At 38.2% G+C, this 16,050-nt stretch overlaps 3 protein-coding genes across 7 annotated transcripts; 1 reads left to right on the plus strand and 2 right to left on the minus strand.

Annotated features, from left to right (window-relative positions):
* Positions 1 to 652: 652 nt before the first annotated feature.
* Positions 653 to 3,590, plus strand: LOC132162589 (receptor protein kinase-like protein ZAR1). Its single transcript, XM_059572853.1, has 2 exons — positions 653 to 2,336; positions 2,514 to 3,590. Exons 1-2 carry the CDS (start codon positions 860 to 862, stop codon positions 3,185 to 3,187), a joined length of 2,151 nt encoding a protein of 716 aa, XP_059428836.1. The 5' UTR covers positions 653 to 859; the 3' UTR covers positions 3,188 to 3,590.
* A 2,779-nt stretch (positions 3,591 to 6,369) lies between these two features.
* On the minus strand, positions 6,370 to 7,496 carry LOC132167422 (auxin-responsive protein IAA32). Its single transcript, XM_059578390.1, has 4 exons — positions 7,306 to 7,496; positions 6,917 to 7,169; positions 6,737 to 6,841; positions 6,370 to 6,626 (listed from the first exon to the last, which is right to left on the minus strand). The coding sequence occupies exons 1-4, from the start codon at positions 7,451 to 7,453 to the stop codon at positions 6,557 to 6,559; spliced, it is 576 nt and encodes a 191-aa protein (XP_059434373.1). The 5' UTR covers positions 7,454 to 7,496; the 3' UTR covers positions 6,370 to 6,556.
* Positions 7,497 to 9,341: 1,845 nt separating this feature from the next.
* On the minus strand, positions 9,342 to 16,050 carry LOC132167402 (uncharacterized). Of its 5 annotated transcripts, none has more exons than XM_059578368.1 (10): positions 15,562 to 16,035; positions 15,342 to 15,419; positions 12,899 to 13,600; positions 12,697 to 12,799; positions 12,142 to 12,233; positions 11,849 to 12,023; positions 10,249 to 10,419; positions 10,058 to 10,158; positions 9,817 to 9,928; positions 9,342 to 9,693 (listed from the first exon to the last, which is right to left on the minus strand). In XM_059578368.1, the coding sequence occupies exons 1-9, from the start codon at positions 15,880 to 15,882 to the stop codon at positions 9,869 to 9,871; spliced, it is 1,803 nt and encodes a 600-aa protein (XP_059434351.1). In that variant the 5' UTR covers positions 15,883 to 16,035; the 3' UTR covers positions 9,342 to 9,693; positions 9,817 to 9,868. The 5 variants fall into 5 exon arrangements, with proteins under 5 accessions (XP_059434351.1, XP_059434349.1, XP_059434350.1 ...); XM_059578366.1 differs by having other exon boundaries at positions 12,142 to 12,242; positions 15,562 to 16,034; XM_059578367.1 differs by having other exon boundaries at positions 9,342 to 9,696; positions 12,142 to 12,242; positions 15,562 to 16,034.

Consider the following 16,050-nt stretch of genomic DNA (forward strand, 5'->3'; position numbering starts at 1 on the left):
AATTTCACTCCATAGATCGCTACGAAAAGCAGAACAAGAGAGAATACATTCTTATTTAAAAACAACGAAAATATAATAACAAAAACCCAACATACCCTCACGAGTTTCATGCGCCATCGCCGGCCAGCCACACGCCTCTAAAAAGCACCCCAAAGACCATTGACACACACGCCCGGATCAATCTATGGTGAAGGCAAAAAAAAGGAGGGAGAAAGGGAAAAGAAAAAGAGGGCGGAGAGGAAAGAGTCGTAACTCCCTCCCCCTACTCTACTCAATATTGATGTTAGACATGCCATAAAAGAAAGGGAGAAAAATTAATATTAGATATTATATTTTTATTTTATAATTGTTCAATAATATTGAGGCGGCATTCTAAAATCAATTATTTGATTTTTTTTATTTAATTATGATAATTCAAAGGTTAATTGAAAGTAGCAAGATGAATGCGACTAAAACTATATTATTTTGCATTTTTAAAAAGGAAAAAGAAAAGAAAAAAAAAAAAGAGACTGTTGTTACTCATGACTCACGAGAGGAAACATCCTATAAGATATCGTGAGAAATTCGTTGGAGTTGGAGTAATTCCGCCATTGTACGTATGAAGATTCTCTCGCCAACTTTTCTTCTTTTCCCATTTTGTTTTGTTTTATCATCCATCTGCCCAAGGTCTTTGCTTGCTCGACCTTTACCGTTCTTCAACATTTCCTCTTTTCCATCACTGTCAAAGCTTTCACACTCTCTGTCTCGTACCTCCATTTTTCTAACTAAGCGTTCTCATCACTTGGGTTTCGGCTACAGAGAGGTAAGCCTCATCTTTGTATTTAGATTTCCTACAACGGTCATTTTCGTTTTCCTGGACATGTTTCCCTTGGTTTTGTTTGTTATTCTTCTCTGCAACTCTCATGGTCTAGTGGGTTCTTTGAGTAACGAAGGCTATGCCCTCTTGTCATTCAAACAGCGCGTTACAGAAGATCCAGAAGGGTCTCTGAGTAACTGGAACTCTTCTGATGAGACCCCTTGTTCATGGAATGGGGTTACATGCAAAGAACAAAGAGTTGTGTCTGTTAGCATTCCAAAGAAGAAGCTTTATGGGTTTCTTCCTTCTGCTCTTGGAGCTCTCTCTCAGCTCCGCCATGTAAATTTGAGGAACAATAAGTTCTTTGGAACCTTGCCTGTTGAGCTCTTTGAAGCTCAGGGGCTACAAAGTTTGGTCCTTTACGGGAATTCCTTATCCGGGTCCGTGCCAAGTGAGATTGGGAAGCTCAAGTACCTACAAACCTTAGATTTATCCCAGAATTTCTTCAATGGGTCTTTACCCGCTTCAATTATTCAATGCAAGAGACTCAAAGCCCTTGTTCTCAGTCAAAATAATCTCACTGGTTTTCTGCCAGAAGGGCTTGGAACTGGCTTGATCTCTCTAGAAAGACTTGATCTCTCATTCAATAAATTCAATGGTTCAATTCCTAATGACTTGGGAAATTTGTCTAGCTTGCAAGGCACTGTTGATTTCTCTCATAATCTTTTTTCTGGTTCAATCCCAGCTAGCCTTGGAAACCTTCCTGAAAAGGTTTATATCGATCTCACCTATAACAATTTGAGTGGGCCTATACCCCAAAATGGTGCTCTGATGAACAGAGGACCAACAGCTTTTATTGGGAATCCTGGGCTTTGTGGCCCTCCATTGAAGAACCCATGTTCTTCGGAAACTCCGAGTGCGAGTTCACCTTCCTCAATTCCATTTTTGCCAGATAACTATCCGCCTGAGAATCCTGATGATAATGCTGGAAAGAGTGAGAAAGCAAGAGGGTTAAGTAAGAGCGCTATAATTGCAATTGTAGTGAGTGATGTAATTGGCATTTGCCTTGTAGGGTTGCTGTTCTCGTATTGTTATACCAGGGTTTTTGCTTGTGGTAAGGGTAAGGATGAAAATGGTTATGGCTATGAGAAGGGAGGTAAGGGAAAGGACTGTTTGTGCTTTAGAAAGGACGAATCAGAGACTTTATCAGAACATGTTGAGCAGTGTGACCTTGTGCCGTTGGACACACAGGTAGCTTTTGATTTGGATGAGCTTCTTAAGGCATCAGCTTTTGTTCTGGGAAAGAGTGGAATTGGGATTGTCTACAAAGTTGTGCTTGAAGATGGGCTAACCTTAGCTGTGAGGAGATTGGGTGAAGGGGGTTCTCAAAGGTTTAAGGAATTTCAGACAGAAGTAGAAGCAATTGGAAAGCTAAGGCATCCTAATATTGTAGCTCTCAGAGCCTTTTATTGGTCTGTCGATGAGAAGCTGCTCATCTATGATTACATACCTAATGGAAACCTTGCTACTGCACTTCATGGTAATTTTTACCAGCTCCTTATGATTGAAATAGATTTTTTTTTTTCTTTATTTATTTATTTTTAAAAAAAAAATCTTGTCTTTATGGTAGTTATTCAAGTAGTTATGATTTATTGTAAGGAGCTTTGGTTATTGTCTTTTTGTTTTTGAATTGATTGTTTTGATTTAATGACATCAGGGAAACCTGGAATGGTATCATTTACACCACTGTCTTGGTCTGTTCGGTTGAAAATTATGAAAGGAACTGCAAAAGGCTTGGTCTATTTGCATGAGTTTAGCCCCAAAAAATATGTCCATGGAGACTTAAAGCCGAGTAATGTATTGCTTGGAGAGAACATGGAACCCCAGATTTCTGGTTTTGGACTTGGGCGGCTTGCTAATATTGCTGGAGGGTCCCCAACCCTGCAATCTAATCGAATGGCCACAGAGAAACAACAAGAGAGACAGCAAAAGAGTGCAACCTCGGATGTTACTACAATTAGTTCAGCTACTAATAATGTCGGATCTAGTTATCAAGCTCCTGAGGCACTTAAAGTGGTGAAACCCTCACAGAAGTGGGATGTTTATTCGTATGGGGTGATCTTACTAGAAATGATTACCGGCAGATTGCCTATAGTTCAAGTGGGTGACTCGGAAATGGATCTTGTTCGTTGGATTCAGCTCTGCATTGAAGAAAAGAAGCCACTTTCAGATGTTTTGGATCCATATTTGGCTGAAGATGTAGACAAGGAAGAGCAGATTATCGCAGTTCTCAAGATTGCAATGGCTTGTGTTCATAACAGCCCGGAAAGGAGACCAGCAATGAGGCATGTCTATGATGCTTTAGACAGGCTTGCCATGTCCACTGATTGAGAAAATCCAATAAAGCTACGAATCTGGCCATTGGTGAAGCTTGCCGTTTAGTTCGCTGATAGATACAGGGTTTGGTGAATTTTCCTTTTTCCTTTTTTCTTTTTTTTTTTAGTAAAACGAAGAAGAAGAAAGAATGAATGAATCATTCCAGAATTGAAAATGGGGGCAGAGAAAATGATGTAATTGTGTTCATGTTCTTATTCTCTGTAAGATTCTCTTTGTCAATTGTCAATCATGGGGGGCTTAGATGAATGTAGGTATGCTACGAGAAGTTGACACTTAGCGAGCTGGCTGGCTGTTCGATTCTTTCTGAAAGAATGTCTCTTTCGTCTTGCTCTTAGCAGACCTTTTCAATGTTTCTTGTTTGTAGTTCAATGAAGTTGATTACTCTGTTTGTTGTTTCTTTCACTCTGCTATGGCAAAAAACTTATTATAAACAATTGAGTGCACAAAAAATTATATACGAGTCACATGGATCCAATTTATGCAAATCTAAAGATTGTGATAGCTGTACTTCAGGTCCGGGTGGGCAAATTATCGCCACGCCGGAGCGACCCATAGTTTTTGACCCAAGCTACTGTATGCTCCGAACCACCATTTTGGGCTTTTTCCTAGTAATGGATATAAGCGTCTAACATGGAATCACCCTTCGCTCTTTCTCTTTCTTCCGATTTTGTATTTAATTTTCATTGCATTATATCTGCACATCCTCCTTACACCAATCAAAAAGGCAAACGAGTAGAGTCATTGTGAGTGGCATGAACCAAGGAGTATCATTTAAATTTTTAATCAAATTTGGTTCATTTAATAAATGAATTAAATTCAAATTAAGTTTATAACATCGAGTTCGAGCTGTTGTGAAACAGCTCAATTCGTTTACAATATATATATTGGGATTATCTGGCTGAACCTTTGTGCTGTTTGCCTGCTACTTGAGTATAGGATTCGAGCATGCTTTGATTGGCCCCATTTAGCTGTAAACCAGAGAAATAGAATATGAATTAATTGCTCTTAGTATGAGTTACTGTACCAGGAGTATTAGTCAAAGCATAAAGTGAAGATGGTATAAAATTTTAAGACCAACTTTAACATCACTTTTGTTTTTTAGTTAAATTTTGATAAAGTAAAATGTTTCTTATCATTAGAAAAATGTTTAGTTTAGATAATCTGGTGCTTATTCTGTAATCATTCTAATATTAGTACTGATTCTACCTATAGTGCATGTCTATGAATTGCCATATCTTTCTTGTTGGATGTTATCTTAATACACGTCATTGTCAACTTCATATGATATCCGCACATCTTTTTCTAATCTATCTATCTTTATTCTCCTTGTTTTTACTTTAGCAGATGTCAATTTCAATGTTGAGTGTTCATCTCTCTCATGTCAAATATAACGCACTGATGAACGGATAATTGATTTTCTACTTTCCCAACAATGTGGCGCAAATATAGGGGGTGAACTCCCAATCTATTGAATCAATCTGCCAGAAGATTCTTGGCTGTCCTTTGGATTTATTCGGTAATCAATCTGCCTTTTATTTGACTTCCAAAGAGCCTCTTGTCTGTATTTGTTTATCAATGAAGTCTAGCTATGCTAGCTTGACATTTTTTACTCATGTCTCGGAGAAATTACAAGCTCTCTCACAGTGCTTAACGACGAACAAGCATGTGAGGGTAGTCTTTTCAAATAAAGAAGTTTTGGGGCAGATGTACCTTAAGAAGAATGTTTTTTTGGTATGTATTGTTTAACTAAGAAGTGCAAGAGAGTATTGCTCACTCATGCACGCAAACAATTAAGGAAATGTTTTTCAACAACCAGTTTGTTGCCATTTGAGAAGAAGATTACTTGTAAATGTGAAAACCCAGAATTAAATTTCAACTACCAGTCATCAGATTGATATGAGAATGCCCGATCATTTGAAATTACATTGTTTTGACCAACTGAAATTTTCCTGTTTGAGAAGTTGAGAAGAGGGAAATTCTGTGTTTTAAACATCTCAGAGGCTCGTTGCACAGAGAAGCAGCAAATCCTTTGTTAAGCATTTGATTGGAATGGATTTCACAGGTCATTTTTTGAAGAATGGAACATTGGTTGTCTCATCTTCTTAGATGCAGAATTGGCTTAAGACCAAAATATAGATAAAAGCTAATATTTGAGCATGTTTTGTGCACATTGATAGTTTCTCACCTTCTTAGCCTTTTTTTAGCAGAAAAGCATTAGGGGAATAGATATTAATGCATTAGAGTGACCCTTGTGGAGATTTCTTTACAAAGACAGAGGTATCTGTGTGTGGAGGTAAAGGTCCTTTTTTAGAACTGATTTTGTTGGCTCTGGAAACGCCTGACAGAGAGCTGGCAAAGAGGAATAAGGTAAAACTTGCTGATGCATGTTTTTTCTTTCTGGGGTTGAGTCACCCCCTAGTTGATGATGCCTTCCGGTTAGCTAACGTGGAGGTTGTTCCTCTTGCTGAAGGTGGGAAACCAAAGAATGTTTTTGGTTTTTCAGTTCTTGATTGCCCTTGCTAAATACAATCTTGATGATCTGGATATTTAGTATCTATGATATTGAGCCGGTGTTGCAAATGTTATTAGCAAGGACTAGAGGGGAAGCCCTCAGTGATTTAAAAATGTCAATGATCACTAAACAATGTGTTTTTGTAGAGATATTATCTGCAGTTCCACACATTCTGGAAAGAGGAAGAGAAAACTTAAACATGTAAAATGTGGAATTGTAAAATGATGTAGCATTTGATTGCAACTTCTTCTTTTTTTTCTTTGTAGGGGCATAGTGAACATTCATCCCTTGAAATTAATTTGTTTGGGGCGTGTTATGAGTATCTGCAGCAAAGTTTGCCTGGTGACCTGTGTTGAACGATTCATTACATACATCTGTCTTTGTGATCCTCTTCTTTTTTTTTATGACAAGTTATTTTGTGGTTCTGTTTCAGGATTATTTTGCTATTCCTAATCCAAAAGCACTGTTATTGAGTTACAAGCTGACGAATTGCATGTCTGCATTGGACTGACTTTTTCCAACATTACCATGTGGTAAAGAGCTTGAGCTGAACATTTCTTAAGATAGTTGATAGTTTGATCCCAAAGACTCTTTTTAGTTGCATTTGCAATCTATTACTTGAAAGTTCCGCCAAACAAACACTTATCAGGACTACGTAGGCAACTTACCCAAAAGTTATGATGGACATTATGATTTTGAAACACATTTCTCAAAATATTGCCAACTTAATTTTACTTCTAGGTCAGAGAATCAGAGATGCTTCAAAAACATATGAGAGAGAGAGAGAGAGAGAGAGAGAGAGGGGAGGAGGCAGAAGGGAGGGAGGGAATGAAGAAAATTTAGGGGAATTTTCATGAACCAGGGAGAAGAGCAGCATTCTTTCCTGCAATCCTCAGCCGCTTCACACATTCCACAAACTCCCTGTGACGAGTTAAAAAAGACAATCAACACAATGGTTCCAATATTTTTTTAGTACCATTTTGGAGTTTGATCTAATAAGCAAAGAGAAAATGTGACAATAAAGAACCTACTTCCATGGCACATCACCAACAGCCCTCCAATTTTGCTCTCTATCCATATAGAACAGTGAGAATTCGGATCCAGCCTGGAACAACCTTAACCCAGATACCGATTGTCTACCTGAAATATATAAAAATGGTTATTTACTTCTAATTGTATGATTTTCAATCTTCTAATAAAAATGTTGGTACCTACCAAACATGTCTTCTAACTGAAGTGCAAGGCTAGAGTAACCACCATGATCAAGAATGCAGATTTTCCGGCCAACAACCACCCCATCCATATTAACCTTCACATAAGCCCACCTCTCTTTGCTTTGGACTCCCTCCGACTCTTCATCATAATCTTCTGGTATAATTCTTTGATACAAACTGTCACAACTTTTCAAGTTCTGGTTGGCCTGAGGCCAATCAATGGGGTCATCATATCCCTCAAGGCTTACCACTGAACCAAATGCACACTCTGGTTAGTACATTGCAACTAATATTACTTGTAGAAAAATATTAATACTAAAGAAAAAAAAAAACATCTTTCTAACATAAACAACAACATCAATATCAAAAAGCAAGGAAAGGCATACGATGTCCGGAAGGATGATAAGCTTCGGTTGGCAGAGTTCTGAGACTAAGACCCAGATCAATGAAGGCATCATCCTGCTCCTTAGCTTGGTAATAAACTGACTCAAGAGATGAAGAGTTGAGAAGAAAGCCTGATGTGTTTGAATCCATTGAAATATATTGCAGAGAACAACTTAGACAGTGTCGGTTGTTATGTTCTGCAGATTTGCTTTCAGTGGAGGTACCTATTTATAGAAAGCCAGGGCCAAAAACAACAGAACATGTGAAGAGGAAAAGGAACAGCTAGTGGGGGCCGGTTAAGTACATTAGGAAGACAAGAAAGCGGCCTCCATTATCCATTATTGAATGATGCTTATCTTCATCTGCTGCCTTCAACATGCAAAGTACAAAGGGTGGTTGAAAACAGCGCAAGAACAAGGGATGGCCAAAGTGATCCTAACAAAAGTAGTTTCGGATTCTGCTTCCTAACATTGCTACAAAGGCTCAGACTTCTGAGGTTGGTATCCCAGGGTCACTAGGGTCAAATAACCAATGTCGGGTACCCAATTTAAACTGCCTGGACCAAATAACAAACATGTTAACGACAAAAAAGGTAAAAGCATGTTCTTCCTCAAGTGCAGTAACTATTAAATTGACAGCCAAAAAAAGGCAATTTTGCTACGTATGTGTGGTGCTTCGTGCGTGCAGTGGCTGTGCAATATAAGCAATGGTAGCACAGAAGCGGACAGCGGTGCTCTGGTTTGCTTAAGGCACAAATAAGACTCCCTAATTCTTCAATTTTCTAGCAAAGATAAGTGTAATGTCTTTAAAGGGCAGGCAACATTATTCTGCAACAATTTTGTTTCTGATCATCCTGAATAGATACTCTCTCTTGGATGACAGTACTGCCACTTGTAAAGGGTATAGCGATCTTGTCGAAACCCCACTTCCCACTCCTGCTATTGAATTGGGAGGACGAGAATCTGGATAAAGATTCACAGTAATTATTTGTCTGAATTATTAATAATGTACTGTAAGAGAGCTTATATAAAACTCACATGTCCGTCGAAACCCCACTTCCCACTCCCGCTATTGAATTGGGAGGACGAGAATCTAGATAAAGATCCACAGTAATTATTTATCTGAATTATTAGTAATGTAATCTAAGAAAGCTTATATAAAACTTATATGTCCGAATAAATGGTTGTACAGTCCAAAATTTATTTGAACATGTAGCAGACAATTGCTATAAATCTCAATTAGAGGATCCTCACCCTACGGTCATCTCCCTTTTTTTTTTTTCTTTTTTCTTTTTATAATGTTTTTGCCATCAACTGGCTACCAGTTAGAAGATAGGAAACATGAGTGATGGGTGGGCAGAAGTCCAGCAGGCCTAAAAAAAGATAGACCTCCAATCTCAAAAAGTTTTGGCCCCAGAATGGGGCTGCAAGATCAGTCCTAAATGAGGCTGAGCTTCAATTATTTTATCAAAAGCACGATTCTCTAACTGAGACAAGTCTGAAGACGAATCCAGTGGAGCTCACATTGGCTGCATCATATAACAACCTCCGTCATAATATTTAAACCGCTACAAATGCTTACACCCTTTTTCTTTCCAAGAAGAGTTATCGAGATTGATGAGAAAACATTTTATCTGCCAACACTACAGCTTTGAATCATCTTTCTTCGACAAGGTGTCTTCAAGTCTTGAATTTAATGCATCTCCCCTAGCCCTAGCCCTAGGGTGTTTATGGGCCGGGTGCTTTTTATGTTCTGTACAGATTTCTGAATTATGTATAAAAGCTCGCTTTAAGAAAATCACTTTAAAAAGCCAAAAAGTGCATTACAGCAAATTATCCAAGGATATTATGGGACACCTTAAAAATTCAACAAACTTGGGCAGGATAGACAAGAAAGACACAATCTTCCTTTGAAGATTTTTTTATTTATATTTTTTTATTTTATATAAGTAATAATCTAATCTCATTAAAAGCGGAGGACGCTCCTTAGTACACTGGAGATATACAAAATAAAACACTTAACAACAAAGGAAAAAACGAACAAGAAAATCATCAAAACTAAATGATAGAGGGGGCTAAATCAAAGAAATTCTTATTACACAATCGACCAAGATCCAAATGCTATATGATGGAAAGAAGCATGCTTTTTTGCCCCTTCCTAGATTATGATTATCCTATCACCAATTCTAAAGAGAATTTACAAAAAGAAGAAAAGTTTTTTCTTTTGATAAGTAATTTTTGACCCCCAAAGAAAAGGGGAATGAGAAATTTGAACTAGTGACTTCTCCACTTCACGAGGCGTCGTCCTAGGCAATTGAACTAGTAGCAAAGATTTGCTTTGCAAATTCTGCTAACAATCTCAGCATGGAATGCTTTATCTGCACATCCTCCCTACCATTCAAAAAGGCAAACAATTACAGTAATTGTGAGTGGCATGAACCAAGAAGTATCGTTTAAGCTGTCAAGATCCCATGGGAATGTGTAATGTCCAAAACCAAGGGAGATATTCCATACCTGCTTGGAAATCAAACTCACTCAGTGTCGTTAAGTTCCATTGCCCAGATAATCATGTTGAGTCATGACGACTAAGAAATTGGATTATACAAGGATACACCTGCTCCACTGCCTGCATTTTAAAGCATTAACAAATCTCTGAGTGGAGAAATAATAGAAAGAGGTGTCAACTTATACGATTATTTTCTTATCATAAACCTCCAAAAAAAAGAAAAAAGAAAAAAGAAAACAGAATTCATACCGATCGTCCTCCCACCAAATCATAGTGGGCATAATGTGGACCGCCAGGTTCTCCAAACACTTTATAGGTAGCCAGGTGCTGAGGAATCAGCTTAACAGTATCTGGTCGGTCCAAATCATCATAAGCAAGAAGCATGGAATATTAATATCAAACAGGAATAGATACACAGATCATCTTTAATTTAAACATACCCTCCACAGCTTCAGGTGGGCATATAAGATCCCGGTCACCAGCTAGTGCTAAGACAGGGATGTTGATTTTGTGCATATGATCCTTGTAGGAAAAGGTGCCGATCCTGTCACGTAACCCACCCTCTCGGAAAGCTGTTGTTAGCTGCAAGAGAAGGTTAGCAGGTATAGTACCTGCCAGTTGTGATTGGAGGTTAAATCTTTCAGTAGTGACAATTCAAGGTACGATATTGTGCATATAATGGAACCATTGATGCGGCCCACTGATTAGCAGGCATGTTGTAGGCGCCACCCATGGTCTACAATATTATTGCCAGACAAAAGGTACAGAATAAAAGTAGTTTTAAGTAGAACTAGAGGGAACTGTGCACGTAGTCTACATGGATGAGTGATTTCTAAAAGAAAGAACCACTATTTCATATGCAAAAATTCCACTCTCTCCTCCAACTAAATAAGTGCAGAAGATCAAGGGTCAAGAAAATTATGGATGCGCTGAAACCAAGGAACAATGTGTTAACTGCTTAGATATACAACTCCAAGTGAAATAATCGGTTGATGGCTTAGGCAAACTATTAAAAATTATTCCTTCGATTAAACCATAAGCCATTACAATTCCCTTGTATGGCGAGCACCCTCAACCTTGCCCTGTCTTTGCTACACGCTTTAGGCTAAGCCAGCAGTCTTGGTTTATATGGTGGAAGTCCATGAATAATTCTTGCAGGTTCCAAATAACCCAAATAACTTTCCTTTGTCTTGCCTGCTAGCAGGTTATACCTATATAACTACAGACACAATTGAATCAGATCTTTTCTTAGTACCCCCCATCCATCGTTGCAATCTCATTTCATCTATGCTCCATTGGTGAACATGTCTCACAACTTCTCAGAATCCTACACCTAATGAGTAGTCTGGCTTATGTGGCTTAATAAAGTTTCGTGTCCAATTAAATAAATTATGTAAGCATACACCACTACTAATCCACATTTTTCTCATTATCATGAGGATAAACACTCATGGATTCCCTAATCACCGTACTCAACAATCAACTCTTGTACACTATACCATAAGTTACCAAAGAAAAAAAGTCCCCTTCTCCAACCCCACAAATAAAGCCAAACAAAAGCTAATGCTCCCCTATATCATGTATTCTCATCAGTTCACTCTACACAAAAAGTTCATAGTTGATTAGTTGGCTATATCACACTAACTGGTGCAATCTGAACATCTACTTCACTCTTTATAAATGACACGACAATGTTCATTTCTCTTCATTTTCCAATTTAATTCATAGGTATGGGGTGTGGGAGAATAGGAGTCAGTCCTGGGGAAGACAACCACAATCTATCTACAAAAAGTCAACATAATCTTCCACTTTATGCATTATAAATCCAGATTATCAATAAGACATACCATGGGGTTTATAATTCACCTCAACAAAGAAAACTCTGTCCTCACTAAAACTGTGATGACGACTGAAAATCATTTACACAGAACATACCAAAATATAAATGCTCATGTTCACGTGTATATAGAACATACAGAAATATACTGGGAAAACTATGCGACTGTAATTTTACATATTACATCAACAGGGAAAACTTACAAAAGTTGTTCAAGACGAGCTTTTCTAACAACTCTGGATGCATCATGTCCTCCGCTGAAATCAGATAATTAAGCCAAGACAAGACATAAGGAGGTCGGGATGAAAGAGGATAAGCTGCTGCCAGTAGCGCCCCTAAAGGAACAACAGGTACATTAAGAGCCTGTGCAGGATCTGCCTGTACGACAAGTGCCTTGATATTAGTTTCCAAACAAAGGGTATTCTGCAATATTTTGTATTAGATACTCCTTGAACCAAACATAGAGAGATGATCCAATGATTTTACATCCACTTACAAGTGGTAAGAGCAATTTGAGAGTTGATTTTGAAGATGTGTAGTCAAGGGATGATGCTAAAGTTACAATAGCCGCCAATCTGGATTCTCTTCCTTCAAAAGCTTAACAAGATAAAATAAATGAATGCATCAATAGGATGCTTTTTTCTTTACAAAATAAAACGAAGAAAAAAAAATAAAGAAAGCCAAAAGAACTGATTTCTATATGTATATAAAATAAAAAAGTACACATACACTTTAAATAAAATATGAAAATTTAAATAAAGTATAAAACCTGAAACTATCGTAACAATGGCTGGTCGTTTCTATAAACTTATAGAATTAATTTTTTGATGCAGTGAAAAGCGTAGAGATTAAGAGCTAAGCACGTGAAATCCTTGGTACCATTTGAGCTGATAAATATAGTGGTAACATGATGCTCAAATGAGCTTCAGCTCAAATGGTGCTTCCTCCCTTTGTAGCAAGGTGGATTACTTACTGACTGCAGTAAAATATCTACGCTGCCAGCAGATAAATATAGAGTTAACATGTTGCACAGCAAGGGATCGAACCATACCACATCGTGACAGAGTTGCATAAAGCAAGATACCACCCATGGAGTGTCCAATTGCAAGCAACTTACCATCCTTTGGCCTGCTTTCTTCTATTATATATTCCATCTATATTGACAAAATTGAAGACTGTTAGTTCATCATGTCAAGGGTAGGCATGCTTAAATTATTTATTGTAGCTTTCAAGCAAGACAAGTGTCACCTCACCGCAGCTGGAACATCCTCTTCCAAGTAATGATCAAAATCCCAGTCATATTTCACTATCAAGTCAAGTTGTTTCTGAAAATCCTCTATCGTTGAAGCGAGACGCTCTTGCAAGTCAAACAATGGAGGTGAAACAGATCGTTGACCCTCTTCAATGATATTAACAATTCTTTGACTCAGATCCGTGATTTGGCTAGCAATACTGGAGTTTTGCCTTGTTTCCAACAACTTTGATAGTTTTTCCCTTATCTCATTAAATCGTTCAGATAATTGAGAATCCACCAAAAGCTTCGACATCTGGTCAAAAAATTTAGCATACATGATCTTGGACTGACCTTCACTTAGAAAACCAGAGAGTCTTTCTGACAAACGCATAAAGGTTTCTGTCAACTGCATCACTAGTCTTGATTCATCCCACACTGTTGCTATCCCCATCATATCTTCAACAGCTACACTCTCAGATTCTTCTCCTTTGACAGCAGAAGTCTCAGATTCTTCCAAGGCACCAGGAATGGTTGACTGCGCTTCCACAGGAAAAGTTCCATTAGTTGCATTCCTCAAAGTAGCTTCCATCTGCTCAGATCTATCATAGGCAGACTGCTTAATTTCTTTAGACTTTGATCCCTGCACGCTCAACCCAGCACCACGAACTTCGAGGATCCATGTGTCAAACCCTTGGTTTGACATGTATCGAGCAAATGAAGACTGAAAAATCTCATACATTAGTGAGACTGCAATAATGTGGTATAGAAACATACAAGATGTAGCAGACAAAGAATAGGTCAAGTATAAAGACTGATTGAGCAGAAAATGGCATAACAAAGCATACTTGAGGGAACCCAACAAACAAAGTGCAGCTTGCAAATCTAAAATAACAAATAAATAAAACAGCCCTACCAATTGGACACTTAGCCAAAGTCCTAGTAATTGGAAATTAACAAACATAAGTGACATAAAGAGAAGTTTGGACGAGCAAGAATAGAAGGAAACAAGCAAACTCATCCGTAAGAACATAGAGGTGAGACAAATTGATGACAAAATGAGTGAAAAAGGTCCAAGATGATTCAACCAAGTCCAACCCGAAGAAGTGGATGCCCTAAGAAAGATCCTCAACATGAATAACCTAAGGAAACATGTCATTGTGGTTGACTGGTATTGAGCATTGAAAGTGCAAAAAGAGTGGGGAGACTGTAGATCATCTTCTTCTCTATTGCGAGATTGCCAGTGCATTGTGGAGCGCTATCTTTAGTCGTCTTGGATTAGCTTAGGTTATGCCTAGAAGAGTAATAAACCTTTTCTTTTGTTGGAGAGGGTTGGGAGGTAGTCCTCAATGTGTAGCTGTGTGGAAGTTGGTTCCGGCCTGCCTTTTGTGGTGTCTTTAGAGGGAAAGAAATAATAGATATTTTGAAGAACGCAAGAGGACAATGGTAGACCTAAAGTCTTTCGTCTTCAAAACTCTTGACTACTGGGCAGCTGCCTTAGATCTTAGTTTGCTTGGTTTTCTTGAGTTTCTCTAACTCGTTTTCTATTTCTAGTTAGATAGTTCTCTTATATACTTCCAGTGTACTTGAGTGCGTCTTTTGAGCTTTTAATGATATTTCATTTACTTAATAAAAAAAATATGGCTATGGGTGGGGGAAACTCAACTCCCATGGACTTAACAGAGGGCATGGCTCTTAATGGAGCTACATGCTCTAATGGATTTACATGTTGTCTACAACTGGAATTGCAGCTTTATTGAGTTGGGTAGACCAATGCTAGCACTATATGTCATTTTAGACAGCTTTCTCTTTCACGTCAACAAGGAGAGGATACTCTTATTGCAGTTTTATAATTGACATTCTACCATAACTAGATAAGCAATATAACCTTTCTAGACTCTCCTTCCTCGTGTATGATAGTTGAAACTATATTAAAAGAATCAATTTGCGTATCCCCACTTCCCTGGGACTCAACCTCTATCATTCCCTAGTTCTAGTTCAGATTTATTAAAATTACTATTAATATGTTTCTAAGCCTAGTATCCTACATACCCTAAAACATTTTAGATTCTGATGCACATTTTACTAGTTTAGCTCACACATTTTCAAGCACCCTCTCAACTCAACTTAATTAAGTCTTAATCCAATTAAATTGGGACCAGCTCTCTAAAACTTCATCGATTGATTTGGGTTGGTCACAAGCATTCTTTCCTTACATTCTATCCCATCTAAAATCATACTATTTATCGCTTCCCCCTTTTACTTAATATCATCACTGCACATGAAAATTAAATGCAAATAATATACCATCATAAGCTTGAGACAAAAAGAAAAGAATAATCACACACAAACGCAAATGCAATGCTTTAGGAATTTCACATTACAATAATCACACCAAGATATATAAATTTTAGTAAGAGGAGGGTAAATATATATATCTATATATAAAGTACGGAAAAAATTACCCCAGGAGAGAGATCGTATCCAATGGCGTTAGTTCCCACCCCAGACAACAGCAACAGTGGATGATTCCTCGGAGGCGCCTATATATAAACACATTAAACAATTACCACAATGGCAGCAGAACAATATTAATCACAGTAATATTTAGGATAATTTTTTTTTTTTTTTTTAAAAAAAGGTTATTTTAAAAACAAAAACAAAAAAGAAAGTAATGTGAGGAACCTGAGGGGAAGGATGGTACCGCCAGAGGGCGAGCCTCCAATCGCAGTTGGACACGGAAACATAATGAAGCTCGTCGGCCGTACAGATGGACGGCTTTTCCTGAACCTTCAGAACAACGTCGCTCGCGGAGTCCGCGGATGAGAAAGCTCTCAGGATGAGCGACGACGTCGTTGAAGCCGTCGAGGAGGATGAGGAGGAGTAAAACGGCAGAGCTCGACGCGCGGCGGCGCGTGAGAGGATCAGGTTGGTGCTGAGAGAGCGAAAGGTCGAGGATGCCATGTGCAAAGCGGAACGAATATCGGACTGAATCGTCGTGGCCATTTTCGATCGTGTCGGGGTGGTTGATGTTCACCTTCTCATTTCTTTGGTGCTTAATTTGGAGGATGAATCTCCTTTTCAGCCGTTATCTGCTCTTTTTGCTTCAATTGCTTTGGTGGTTACGTGGAACTACGACATGTGTATATCCAGAAAATTCAACCAAATCCTAAT

Source organism: Corylus avellana, chromosome ca1 (assembly GCF_901000735.1).
Source record: "Corylus avellana chromosome ca1, CavTom2PMs-1.0".
Taxonomy (NCBI): domain Eukaryota; kingdom Viridiplantae; phylum Streptophyta; class Magnoliopsida; order Fagales; family Betulaceae; genus Corylus; species Corylus avellana.